General features: G+C 40.9%; 1 protein-coding gene across 2 annotated transcripts in view; it reads left to right on the top strand.

Moving 5' to 3' along the window:
• Positions 1-14,506, top strand: part of PRMT3 (protein arginine methyltransferase 3) — a 71,993-nt gene that overhangs the window by 14,120 nt on the left and 43,367 nt on the right. For both annotated transcript variants that reach the window (XM_049820159.1, XM_049820160.1), the window contains exons 7-9: positions 2,545-2,686; positions 5,820-5,885; positions 12,918-13,039. In XM_049820159.1, coding sequence (XP_049676116.1) covers positions 2,545-2,686; positions 5,820-5,885; positions 12,918-13,039 — 330 coding nt within the window. The remainder of the gene's footprint in view (positions 1-2,544; positions 2,687-5,819; positions 5,886-12,917; positions 13,040-14,506) is intronic.

Below are 14,506 nucleotides of genomic sequence, written 5' to 3'. Positions count from 1 at the left end.
AGAAGTGGTAGAATGTAACTATGGAGTAAAACTCATGACTTGTGTTGGGCCTGTAGGTTTGACTTTTATTTTGTAGATGATTAGTAAGAACTGCACAAAACTTGCACAAATTGAAAGAGCAAAGTATGCTTACAAAAGCTAAATAAGCACATGGCCCAGAAATGTATATTTGGCTTCAGACCACTCTTTGTTTTGGAAAAGTTGGGGTTTTTTTTCTGTGTATCGTCTTGTCCTATTCTTGTTCCCTTCGTTTTCATTTAAAAGAAAGAAAAACCTTTTTAGGTAATCAGTTGCAATTTCTTCACAGCTCTCTAAACTTCAGTCAGGCTTATATAGATTTCTTTTTGAGGTTAGTGTATCAAATGATCTGTTGTTGTGAAAGGGAGCCTTTAATTTTTCTTTGTCAGTGCAGGCTTTTTAATTCATCAGGGATTGGCTGGCAGCAACAGTAGGTAGATGTAGATCTGATGAAGCAGCACAGTTTTAAATTATAGGTAGATGAACCAATTGTGTTGTAGTAGTCTACATGCTGTAATTCATAGTGGTGGTGATTCGTGCTGGAGATGACTTCACTGAAAGAGACCATCTACACATGTTTCCTTTCAGGTGAACCTCTGTGAAGTAAAGATAGCTTGGAAGTCTGATGTGGAGTGAGAATAGCGTACAGGACCTTAATCTACAGTAACCTGTTTTTCTATTGTTTTCTGTCATGGATGTAGATTTATACTGGTATTTGGCATGCTGGTTGGCTGACTTCAACTTCTGGGGATCCAGGAGCTTTCTCATGCTATACCTGACCACAGAGACTCCTTGGGAGACTAAGTAACTGTAACTTCTTTCAGTTGCAACATGATTATATTATGCAGGTCTTACTAAGATGTGGAAAAAGTATTTCAAGTTTTGTAATGACTGCCTGTTCAGGATAAGTCATGCAGCTCCTTAGAGATGGTTGTCTTCTGAGCCCGGGCATAATAGTATGAGGCCACTCACTAGTGGCGTATAAAATAATTTCTGCAGAAATGTTTTTCCAAGTTTGCTAGACTGAGTAGACTTGTAGCATCAGGAGAATTAAAAGGTGTACAAAGGAAAGACAGGTAGCTGGAGGCCTCGTGCCGTTGTTTCCCCCCAGAAATGGGTCTATGGGTTCTATGAATCAGGTCACCTCTAGCGTTTGGTGTAACTTTGAGATGTAAGAGCGTGGCTTGTAGGTCCTGAATTTTTTTAATCTGTCCCCTGTTGAGAGATGACGGCTTTTGTTTTTACTTATCTTTTTTTTCTGGATTAAAAAGACAGGAGGGCAGCTCTGTCTCTAGAGTTTGTTTGATATTTGTGTTGTGTGCATAGGCTGGAGGAGCTATTGGCTGAATCCATTTTAAATAATTTTAAATGTAAAATTGTGTTAAATCTTACAAAATGCTCATTATACTTAATTGTATGTCATAGAATCTATTTTTTTGTAAGTTTCAATTTTTGTCGTTTTGATATTTGTCTAAAAGTAAGGAAAATGCAAACTGCCATGGGTAAAGAGCGATATTAAAAATAAGAGCTTACCTGTACATCAACATGTATAGGAAGTTTCTGATATTGAGAAATTTCTAATATGAATCCCCTTACCACCTGCTCTTCTCCATCCAAACTAGTTAATCAGGGACTGAAATAGTATTTTTGTTTTTGTTCTATAAGGAGGGTACTGCTAATGAGATGTTACGTACAGCTTCTGTATGCTAAGTTTCTATTTAAGAAAGTATGACCACTGTTGAAGGTGAGCTTTGGCTGCTTCGGAGAGGTCTAGGATGCAAGTTCTGCTGATGTTGGACTGTAGACCCTCAGAGGAATATTGTCTGGCTGAAGCACATTTACTTTTTCACTTCATTGTGGGTATAGTAGGAGCTGATTGCTTGTCAGCTTTTAATAGCGATTTCATGATAAAAACCTTGATTTGTGTATTTTGTCATCAAACCTTCTTTGAGAAATGAGAAGACGATGTGAGTATTAGGAATGCAGGGCCATGGAGGAGGAAAACCAGTGTGAAATTCAAGTAATAAATTGAATTTTAAGCTCTGGTTTGTTTCTACGCAAGTGCTTCCGTTTTAAAGTACTTTCTTCTACCTTCCACTATTCACGCAGCGTTTTGCGGTTTGTAGTTCTTGTGCTGTTTGGTGTATTGAGTTCGAATCTGCGTTAAGCAGCCTAAAACACATGGTACCAGCTTTTGTACTGGCAAGCGCGAAACAGGTAATACCTCCTTAAAAACAGAAACGAAGTCCGAACGTTTTACTGCTGATATTTGCTGGTCGAAAGCAGAAAGTGGTCACTGCGGGAGGGTGATGGAGGGGGAATGGTGGTGCAGCAGCCTGGAGGAGCCGGCAGAGGGGGGCTGTGCACCCTTAAACCTGGTCCCATTGTTGTCAAAGCCCCTGTGCAGCCTGGAGCCCTCATTTATTTTTTTTTTTTTCCAGCCCCTTCTCCCCCCCAGCCCTACCCCCGCCTCCTTTTCTTGGCCCCATAAACATGTCTCAAGGGTATATTTCAAATTGATTACAGACAATTTGCACAGGATTTTGTGATGAACGCAGATGTCGGGAGCCCCTCGTCATCCAGCGCCATTGCAGACCTTCAGGAGGACGAGGATGGCGTTTACTTCAGCTCCTATGGGCATTATGGGATACACGAAGAGATGCTAAAGGTTAGAAAGTCATCTCAGCTGCATCTTTGTAGGACTAAAGAGGAAAGATGTAATGAAGTGGGCTGTGTGCCCATAAATATACTGCAGAGCAGCTGCATTTTTAACCCTTTCTGTACGTGACAGTTTTTTTCCTAGGAGTTGGGTTGAGAGATCTCTTTTCAGTTTTATTTCCTCTGTATAAATGCTGTTTGCAGGAAGCCTTAGGAACATAAAATCATTTACTCTACAGATAGGCTTGAAACTATATTACGATATCTGTACCACAACCTTACCTTGCCAAAAGCAGCTTTTTCCTGGGTGCTTTAAAGATAAAGGCTAAAACGTAGTACAGACAGTGAATATTTTTCTTTAGTTTCTATTTTCCTAACAATCGAAATTTGTTAGGCAAAACAATTTCTCAAATATTGTGGTTTCCTGCTGCGCTAGGTAAACAGAAATTGTTGGTATTTGTGCACAGTTTAGTGTATTGATAACAGGACATTGAAGAGTTGGAAAAATTGTGTGCTCCCTTTATGTGATAAAGATAAAAAATTAACGCTTAAAACTCTTCAAAGGCAAACCTGTGTATGCCCTTTTAACTTTAAAAAAAAAAAAACAAACGCAAACCCCAACAACTTATAATTGGCACGTAAATCGAAATCTCTTAATGCTTACTTTTAGAGAAAGGATCATAGTTGTGAAACTCATAAACAGTTTTATCGTTTTAACGTAGAAATAAATAAAATTCCTGCCTGATGTAGGGATAGAATATGGAGTTGTGAAATGACTTTGTCCTTACAGGTAGCGTATAAATTTTTCTGCTTTGTAAATGATTTAGTGGTCCCAATGTAGAAATACACGTGAATCTGTGTCAAGAATAGTATAAGCATGAGGTTATTTTTAAGGGGGGCCGTGTGGGGGGTGGGTGTTACAGGGGCACAGAGAAGTTTGCTGAAGTAGAAGAATGTTTTCCAAAATGTGTAGTCTAGAGAAATATAATTTATGTTTTGAAGATAAATAAAATGATAGAAGTTTGGGTTTGCAGTTCTATAAAGGTGTTGTTTGAGATGTTATAGGCTATAGGATGAGGAAGCCTTCCTGTTTGCTAATAGTTTATAATAAGTCTCCATTTCTGCACAAGGAGATTGGTACAAAATTGTATTTTATTGGTTTAAGGAAATGTTTGTCAGAATGCTTTTAAGAAGACTTTTGACTTTCCTTAACGTAGGAGAACAATTGCTTTTTATCACGTATGCATTGAATTTTTTCTTTTGTGCGAGGCGTTCACTTAGATATTTTTTATGTCTACCTTATTTATATAAATATAGTGGCTTGCTACATTGAAACTTTTAAGAAAGGAGTCTTGCTGTCTGAATTTTAAGCCTGTCTCTGACACTGTTCAGTTTTGAAATCTTTTTTTTCTTATGCCTGGTAGCGGTAGGATGAAGTTTCAGTTTGGTTTCTTTGCTGCAAATAGTTCAGAGATGGGTGAAGAGTATTGTTACTTTGGCCAAATGGCTAGTGTTTCCCTTGATCTGTTTTTTTCCTTGAGAATTTCTTGACTATCATTTTTGATAAATTTCCTTACCAATTTATTTAAAAACAAAACAAAAAAAAGCATTACATTGAAATGGCAAGTGAGAGAATGGAGGTGATGGAGACCTGAAGTGAATGACCATGGCTTGCTCGAGCAGCAGTGCATGTAGTAGAGGCAGCAGCTAGAATTGTATTGATTAAGTTGGGGCAGTGCTGAGGCAATGTGAGTGGGCAGGACGTAAGGCTGAAAGCTTTCTAGCTGACTGCTTTCTCGATTGATGCTGAACATTCTGATTTTTATTCTTTTTCTTTCCAAACTTTTTTGGTCGTTTCAGCAAAGCCGATTATGTACTGCAATAGAGGTGAAGTACTAAAAATAGTTGCTCTGAATATAAGGTCATAGTAAACCAATAGGATTTTAAAGGATGACTATTTCTTTTATTCATGTTAATTATGTATAATTTTAAAGTACAATTTTCTAAAATCATCCCTAAATGTTTCTTTGGCCTCTGTGTGTGTGTGATAATACTTCGAAACTTAAAACCGGATTTTAGGATTTTCAAGCCTCAAGATAATTCGTCTCCAGAATCTTTATGAACATGCCCTTTGTTCTCAGTCTCTATTTTTGATCTTGTTTTTCTAATAAAATAGACTGTGTTCTTTCTCAATAGAGGAAATTTCTTTATTTTCTGTATTATTTAAAAAAATTCTTACCTGCCACAGTAGAAAAATATTAACTGAAATATAGGCAATTGGATTTTGTACTTCAGTATTATTTATAGGCTTGTCTTTACTAGATAAAAATAGCTTAAAATTTTTCTTTCAATTTGCTCTAACACTTGAACTGTAAGAGCAATTCCAAACCCTATACTTGGCTGTCAATTTGCGTACCTGCTGATGCATATTAAGAGAATCAATGTTTTAATAGATGGCTTTGCTGCTAGCTTGAGCTATACTGCTAGCTTTCGTATACTAAGATACTATAAATATTTCGTTACAGGCTTGAGAACATTCCAGCTTCTCAGGTCATGTTGTATTACAGTTAAGTTTGTTTGTTTATTATATTGGGCTTTCATAGAATGGACTGTACAGCTGCAATTACTAGCTTCTCGTCAGGCTTGCAAATTTCCAGTTTGTTCAGAAATAGAAAAGGTTAATCTGATCCATAACTTATTTTTGAAGGAATCTGTCTCACAGGAGTGTCAGAGAATAAAATGATAACAAAGCGTTTTATGAGCTTGTGACTCAAATTTTTACCATTGTATAGAAGGCTGTTATGTGAAGTTGATGCAGTATTGCCACTCTATTACTGCTATTCCTAGAAAGTGGTGAAGAGGTATTAAGAAGCTTGAAACATCCCAAATCAAATGCAGCAGGTTAGGAAACTGTAAGCTAATTTCTTATTTTTCCTCCAGAGGCTCAGCTGGCTTCATCTGTAAACACGATAAATTCTGAAAGAATATCGTATGGGAAGTGTGGTGATTGCAGAGCCTGTATAAGTACAGTAGCCACAAAACATCTTTAGGGCAAGTTAAAAAGCAAGGTTTTCAACTTTTTAAAACTATATACTCTACCTAAGTAGAAGAAAATGAATACTTTTTTATTCTTTAAATCATAGGATAAAGTGCGTACAGAAAGCTATCGTGACTTCATGTATCAAAACCCACATATCTTCAAGGACAAGGTAGGTAAAACAGATCAGAAAACAGAATAATTTCTGTGCTTTTTTTTTTTCCTCAAGTGGTAGAAATCCTTCAGGTTGGCTACTCTGTAGCTTTGGGAATGGAATATCGCGCTGACAAGATTTGATTTAAGGTACTCTGGCTTTATGAGGTGATAGAGTGCTATTCAGCTGCTGGAGGGTGCAAAGTGCTGATAACAGAAGTGCTGATCGCTATTGTCATTGTTCCGTGTGCCATGTCGGGATGTTCATTAATTATGTTGGCGGGGTGAAGTTGAGTCTTTCTTGTCCAGTATATTAAGTGGAATGTATCTTAGAGGGTCTCTTTACCAGAATTTAAGTGAATTTCAATTTGTGCCTGATAAAATAAAAACATCTACAAGCACTGTGTAATTAGAACTGGGGAAGAATTCATACGCAGCTGATTTATTGAATTAGCGTTGTTGAGTCTCTCCTAACTAGGTTATTATTAAGGGAGTTAGAACCAGGAACGAGTATTTCACTTGCAGTCAGAAGAGATTGGACTGACGTTTATTTACGATCTTACTGTGGTTACGACCCCTGCGCCGTTATGATCCTCTTGTCTTCTGTATTTCTGCTGTTTCTGATGAGTTTGTTGTGTTCTGAGTTATGCCGTGCAGCCTGCTGTTCTGGATTAGCTTTCCTCTATTTAGTGCTTACCATTCTTAAGCTACATATGGACATTTCTTAGTGTGAAACCGGGATGTCTAGGTTTATGGAAGGCAATCACTGTTGATTTTTGTTTTGGTTTTGATTGAGACTTTGATAATACAAGGCTTCAGAATAGTTGTGGTAGTAATAAAAGTGCACCCATCTGATAATTCCTCAGTTGGAAACGGTGCTAGATACAGTTTTGTTGTAGGCGGGAGGTACTTCAAGCTGCATACTCTTTGTATGCCTTACTTGGTTTTCTTTTGGCAACTACAGCAGAAGAATATTAGGAAAAGAGTTTCCTTCCTTTTTTTGCTTCAATCCATGTCACAAGCCTGTTTCTACTGGACATTTCTAAGCTTTTCAGTTATAGTGAGAGAACGAGCAAAAGTGTTGTAGAAACATCATGCTGCCAGCTCCTTAAAAGGTGAGCGGCTCATCCAACAAAATAGAGAGGTCAGTAAAGGAGAGAAAACTTTTCTGGGAAAAATTTAGTTTCACAGGTACCCCTAAAATTGATAACTGCAGGTTTTGACAGGGTAAGACTGATCTTACTAAGTTATATGGAATGTGTGTCCTAGCGGAACAGTAATTTTTCAGAATTGGTTGTTTTTCTCCTCTGCTGTGTGGACATGTTGGTGACATTTGAAACAAAAGATGGACGAACTGTTACAGACGACGTTGCTTCAGCCCCAGCTGTAGATGGACTTGCTCAGCGAACAGGTAGAGAACGTGTGTGCTTACTCTGGTTTTTGCTTCACGTGAAAGCATTCAACTTCTAAAGAAAAGCTTGTCTCTTCTCACAACATCTACAAACTGCTTTCTGAATGTGGTGTTTTTACAGTAGTTTTTTGATCAAGAATACCTCAATTTCGTAGTGTATCCAAACCCATCGTGGTATGTTGAACGGAATGAAAGTTTCTCAATTGCTTTGAGTTCCCAGCAGCTTCCATCCAGGTGCCCAGTGCCCTACTTAACTTATGTGTCTGATTAAATATTCGTGTAGCTTTCACCTGGTATGCTGTTATGGAGAATATATGGGATTTATTTTAGAGATCTAGCTTTGAAGTGACATCTGTTACAGACTTCTGCTGAAGGAACTGTTAAGATGTTTTGCTTAATTTATGTATCGTATGATGCTCTCGGAACCATATTAATGAGTGAAACTTCAACTTGAGGAAGTAGGCTGTTTTCCCTTAATGTTTGATTACAGTTTTAAAAAAACGGTGGGTAAAAGTCTGATACTGTATTTCCCAGAACTCCCATATGGGATTCCTCCCTAGAATACACGTAGTGATGCTTTTTCTTGTGTCTGGAAGGACGCCTGTGAGGTGGGTTGGGAGGAGCTTGTTCAAAGAGCTTAATTGGTCTTACTAGCTTTTGATGCAAATCTGCAGTATCCCAAAGAGGTGCGATTGCACCGTAACAGATGATAACAGAATATCTAGTTTTGTTTATTACACATACTTTATTCAGAACCAGCCAATTTGTTTGTTCTCTCTCCGCTTTGAAAAGAAATTGTGAAAACTCGAATGAATCCTGCTTGCTGCCTTTATTTTTAACCTGTCAGATGTACTTGAGATGAGAATAGGACAATTTAGATTACCTAGCAGGAGTAGTTAAGGTGGCCTTACTCAGTAAAAGGATATGCGATCCGTTTTTACAGCAAGAGTATTTTTTGGTGTAAAGATAATTGGTTGGAAAAAGCACTATTGCCATCCTTAGTTTTTGTTGTAGAACAGAAGTCTGAGGCGGGCATCAATGCCATATTGAGGAGAAAAAAAAGAGTTTTTAAACGTGGTTCCTACTAGAAGTTCATTGACGGAATTAATTTAATTGGCCAAATTACCTGACCTCCTGTTTTACTGAATTTGAAGTAATTTTTTTCTTTTACTAAAAGTAGAATATCAGTTTTGATTAGACTGCAGAGAAGGATGTGATGCTGCAGTATATTATGGTATAGTCAAATCGCCAGTCCAGCTGCTCCAGATCTCTGGTGAGAGGCCATATGTGATCACTGCAAGAATGCGTTCGCTGTAGACCCTTGTCCTTAGGCTAATTGGTGATCATTCTGCTTGTCTTTCCGTTCCTCAGATGTGTTCCAGCTTGTATATTTTCTCTCCTGTGTCTTTTTCTCCACCCCCATCCCCTGCCTAAGGCTAGATGAGTTCCATCTGGGTTTTTAAGTGACCAGGGCAGCTGTCCAAAGTGGTGTCTGTTTTGATTTTTTTCCAATTTGTGGTGATTGCTCTCTTTCATGCAACTGTACATCAAGATCATTCTTTCACAGAGGTTTATTTTTGGCTCTGACTTCCAGCTTTCATGGCTCAGCAATTTTGTTAACTGCCATGGGTAAAGTGTTAGAATAGATGATGTTAGGGGGTGTGAGATTTCAGCAGCTGCGAGAACATTGATTTTTACTTTCTATTCCTGTCTCTAGAGGAATTCAGCCTAGGGATTTCTGTAGCCATTACATACTCATATGTAACTTGTGAGTGAGTTGTAGAACTGCCTCCTATTGGAACATAGCTGCAAGTAGTTGCAGGTGGAACAAGTAACTCTGTAATGTCCGTGGCCGGCCTCTACACAAGATGCTGTAAAAAATTCATCCTGCTAGTGTTTTTTAGTCTGATTCCAGATTGTAAGTTGCTCTATCAAGACAGGTGGCAGTCAACTCTTCAGTCATTGCTTCCCAGTACACTACACCAGAAGCTCACTTACACTGTGCTGCTAAGGATAAATGGCTATTTTATTCATGCTGGCTTCAGAATCATTGTTCTGTGTCCATCATCAGAACATAGAGAATTGTAGGCAAGGGAAGGCAAGCAGACTTAATATGCAGAGCATTCAAGTATTTGCTGTGATGTTGTTTGTTAGGTGAAAATTAAAAGCGCACATGCAAGTTTATGCTGCGCCAAAGCAAGAATGCTCAGTAGCTCGTAAGCTAGGAAGTTTGTCAGTAGGGTGCATTATTGCCTTGGAATACTTTGTAAAAAGGGGTTATAATTCTCAAGTGTGGGATTGATTACCAAGTGATTTGATGCCTACCTTAGAAAAAATTTCATGTCATGAAGGCTGCAAGGAGTATAGCTTTTACAGCACTGGATGCTGTGCTAAGGAGAGACAGTGAAGTAAGTTAGTTTTTGTTTCTAAGAAGTGATTTTTATGACTAGTAATTCTGACTCAATGTTCTTGTTACCTTAGAATTGTTTTAGTAAGTTGCGCTTACGCTCTTGTTTAGGTCTTTTGTATGGGAAAGGAAGACTGTCTTTACAGTTCTGATTCTGTTAATGCTTAAATGCTATGTGTGATACGAGTGACTACGTAGTGTTTAAGAAACTTTTTTGATTTTCAGATTTCAGAACGTTTTTGGGTTTAGTGCTTAGAATTTTTTATCACCATTAGTAAAGCTTGATTATATTAAGTAGAAGTCCAACAATAAGACCGCTGATGATCTGGCTAATGCAACAGAATGCACCCTCAGCAAATTTGCAGGTGAGGCAAAACCGGGAGCAGTGCTTGATACGCTGCATGGTTGTGCTGTCCTTCAGAAGGACTCCACAGGCTGGAGAAATGGGCCAGCAGAGGTCTTGTGCAGAGGGCTCGGGCAATCAAAGAGCAATGTAAAATCCTGCAGAGGAGAGGGAAGAATAACCCAACGCATCAACAGAGGCGGTGGCCCTACGGGCTGGAAAGCAGCTTTGTAGAAAAAAAATGTGGAGGTCCTGGTCAACACCAAGTTGACCGTGGCCAGCAACACGCACCCTTGTGGCAAAACCAGCCCGCTGGGCTGCGTTAGGAAGAAGACTTGTCACCAGCAGGTCGAAAGAGATGCGGCTTCTCTGGTACCGCAGGGAGATGGCTTCTGGAGCGCTGTGCCCAGCCGTGGGCTCCCCAGCGCGAGAGAGCTGAATGGAGCGGAGTGAGTCCGGTGAAAGACGGCAAAGGTGCTGCAGGGACCGGAGCATCTGTGATGTAGGGAGAGGCTGAAAGAGCTGGGGTGGGTGGTGTTGTCTGGAGAAGAGGAGGCTCGGGGGAGATCTTCTCGGTGCGTACAAATGCCTGGGGTGTGGGCAACTGAAGAGTGGCACAGGTCGTCCAGAGAGGCTGTAGAGTCTCGATCCTAGGAGATATTCGGAAGCCATCCGAACGTGGTCCTGAGCGACCTGCTCTAGTTGATGCTGCTTTGAGCAGGGGGTTGGACTAAGTGATCTCCAGAGGTCCCTTTCAACTTCAACAATTCCGTGTTTCTGTGAAAACGTTAAACGTGAAACTTGTAGCTTAAAAATCTACTGTAACACATTCAAGATTAAAAGTGTTAGTTTTTAAGCTGTTGAGAAGTTTCCAGCAGTTAGAAGAAATATCATACTGTGATGTTGAGGCCTGAACAAGGGCACTTGGTAAAATGTCTGTGTATTGGTTTTGTTTGGCAAGGTTTTGGTGGGGGGGGGGGGGGGTTGCAGGCGTGGCTTCTGTAAGAAGCTCTCTGTGTTCGAGAGAGAGCGAGCCCGTGCCAGCCGGCTCTAAGACGGACCCGCCGCTGGCCAAGGCCGAGCCAATCAGTGATAGTGGTAACGCCTCTGTGATAACATTTTTAAGAAGGAAAAAAAGTTGGGACGGGGAGAAAACTGCCGCCGGAGTGAGGAGTGAGAACATGTAAGAGAAACAAGCCTGCGGACACCAAGGTCAGTGAAGAAGGAGGGGGAGGAGATGCTCCAGGCGCCGGAGCGAAGATTCCCCTGCAGCCCGTGGGGAAGACCCTGGTGAGGCAGGCTGTCCCCCTGCAGTCCAGGGAGGTCCACGGTGGAGCAGATCTCCACCTGTAGCCCGTGGAGGACCCCACGCCGGAGCAGGTGGGTTCCCGAAGGAGGCTGTGACCCCGTGGGAACCCCGCGCTGGAGCAGGTTCCCGGCAGGACCTGCGCATCTGTGGAGAGAGGAGCCCACGGAGCAGGTTTTCTGGCAGGACTTGTGACCCCGTGGGGGACTCACGCTGGAGCAGTGTGCTCCTGAAGGACTGCACACCGTGGAATGGACCCATGCCGGAGCAGTTCGTGAAGAACTGCAGCCCGTGGGAATGGCCCACGTTGGAGGAGTTCGTGGAGGACTGTCTCCCGTGGGTGGGACCCCACGCTGGAGCAGGGGAAGAGTGTGATCAGCCCTCGCCCTGAGGAGGTGAAGCGGCAGAAAATAACGTGTGATGACCATAAACCCCATCCCTGTCCCCCTGTGCCGCTGGGGGGGCTTGGTGGTGAAATCCGGGAGGGTAGTTGTGCCCGGGAAGAAGGGAGGGGTGGTGGGAAGGTGTTCTGAGATTTCATTTTATTTCTCATTACCTTGCTCTGGTTGATTTGTAATAAATTGAGTTAATTTTGCAAACTGAGTCTGTTTTGCCCGTGACGGTAATAGTGAATAATCTCTCCTGTCCTTATGTCGACCCGCGAGCCTTTTGTTATATTTTCTCTCCCCTATCCAGCTGAGGATGGGGGAGTGATAGAACGGCTTTGGTGGGCACCTGGTGTTCAGCCAGGGTCAACCCTTCACAGTCTGCTTTATGAAGTTCAACAGTGCTGGCAGCTCAACTCTACTTGTATTAATACATTGGTATTATTTTTTCTTAGTCGCTTTGCATTTTTAAACTTTTCAGTGTTCCTGCAGTAGCTAATGTGCGAGATGTCAAAACAAGTTTTTGCATGAGTCTTGTTGTTATGTTGAGTGTCCTTTTTTCAAGTGTGGTGATGAAGTTTATTTGTCTTTTCATGAATACTTAGAGATCCCGCCTGCCTGGATTTTTTTGGTCCTATTTTGGTTACAAATAGTGTTAGACAGAAAATATTTCCCGGTGTTAAAAATGTGCCAGTTACCATTTTGCGATTTAGTCATCTTGAGCCATAGCTCTTTTGGGGCACTGTGGCCATTTGTAGCAGACGATTCATAAATACAGTTTCTGAACAGACTTTTAATAAGAAACTATAGTTAGAATATGTTTTTTTTCAGTGTCAGTGCTACATTCAATTGCTAGTGAATCACTGATTAAAATTGCTCAGGCTATAACTTCCTGTTTCTCCTGTTCATGTAACTTTTCAGTCGTTGCCCAAATAATTGCGTGTGATTTTCCCATGTGACTGCCTTAAATCTGCAGCTGGAGCTAGTCTGCTTTGTTGTCTATCTGTAAAAGGTAGTAGAGAGTGTGGAGTTAGTACTGCAGTTTGACTTGGATACCTCGGAATGTAATAATAAGACTTGACGCTACCATTTGTTCCTTCTGTTAGAGTATGGGATCTCACTGTTGTAGAAAGACATGTAGAAAAATCATAGCAAGGGAAATGAGATGTTTATTTTTACCTCCGTTCATTCGTTTCAGGTGGTTTTGGATGTTGGCTGTGGAACTGGAATACTCTCCATGTTTGCTGCCAAAGCAGGCGCGAAGAAGGTGATTGGAGTCGACCAATCTGAAATCGTCTATCAGGCCATGGACATCATTAGGTAGGAAAATTTCCAAGAAAAGTGTGGTAAAGATTGCTGTAAAAAGTTATTAACATGCTGTTAATAGTTAATGATCACCTATCGCTCAGTATGTGTTTTACTGAAGTCCTTCTGCGTCCTAAGAATTAACACAGGTTTTGATGGACAGTTGGCTACTTCTGCTACAAGGGCACGCTGCTGACTTACGTTCAACTTGTTCACCGGGCCCCTTGTCAGGATAGGGTGGGCAACAGCAAGCAGAGCCGATTCTGACCAGCAGGAGCTAATCTGTACTGTTCCATGGGGTTATTCCAGCTCTGAGGTTCCCATCAGCCCATATCTACAGTCTGAAGTCCCTCTAAATAGCAGCCCTACCCGCTAGCACATCAGCTGCTCCCCTCTAATTCAGCATTATCCACAGACTTGCTGAGGGTGCATTCTGTGCCATTAGGTCACTAACAAAGGTATCAGAACTAGCATTGAACCCTGAGGGACACCTCTGGTACCCAGCTACGAGTTAGGCTTTGTACTCGTTCTCTCACCTCTTGCACCTCATGGTCTAGATGGCTTTCCACGCATGTGATGGTTCATTTATCCACTCCACATTTCACTAATTGAACTATAGAGGATGTTGAGGGAGACTGTGAGTTTAGGTAAAAATGAAGCAATGGCATCTGAAGGCTTATGATGGATTTCCTCGCATGAGGTAGGAGAAATGTAGGTGTAAATGTGTGCTGTTGATAGATGAGGTGTGTGGCTTTGGTTGTTTTTATAAGAGCAACTGTGGAAAAGAAAGTCTGGGTAGATACTGAGGAATCTGCAAGTGACAGTTTTTAAAGTTTTTAGGTTAGATAGCACTTCACGTGCTGGAGATGCAACACTGCACGCTTGGATGCTGTAAAATTATTCTATTAAATAGATGCCTGTTAAAGAAAAGTACTGTGTTCAGCATTATGTGCAACTTCGAATAAAATGCTGTTGTGGCACAAGAACTCGTTCTCTCAAGAGAACTTTTCCCAGGAGTCCTTGACGTGTTCAAAACGGTTACAAATGCGAGTGTTTTATTTCTAGTGTACTAGATGACAACCTTAGTATTGTTCGTATCTTCCAACAAGTGCACAAAAAGTCCGTTGTGTGTTATTTATACTTGGAGGAGGACAGAAGTATCAGCCAAAGCATATTACCTTTGGTGAGGAGAAGGGCAGGCCTTTAAGAAAAACAACAAATCAAAACTCTTAAACTCTTAAAAGAGTGATGGATTGCCACTTGAAGTACACAGCGAACTGCCAGTAAGGCTATACATTTGTAGACACCTTCTGCTATACAAGGTTCAATTCACATTGAAGTCTTCAGTTTGCATCAAAACAATTTATATTTGTCTTGTTAAACCTACTTTTCCTAAAGGAATAAAGCTGACAAACTTGTAATGGGGTAACAAATATTTATTGGAATACTAAACAACTCTGTGTAGTTTAAAAATGACTACTG

The sequence above is a fragment of the Accipiter gentilis genome, chromosome 17 (assembly GCF_929443795.1).
Source record: "Accipiter gentilis chromosome 17, bAccGen1.1, whole genome shotgun sequence".
Taxonomy (NCBI): Eukaryota; Metazoa; Chordata; class Aves; order Accipitriformes; family Accipitridae; genus Astur; species Astur gentilis.
This window is presented reverse-complemented; position numbering and strand designations above follow the sequence as displayed.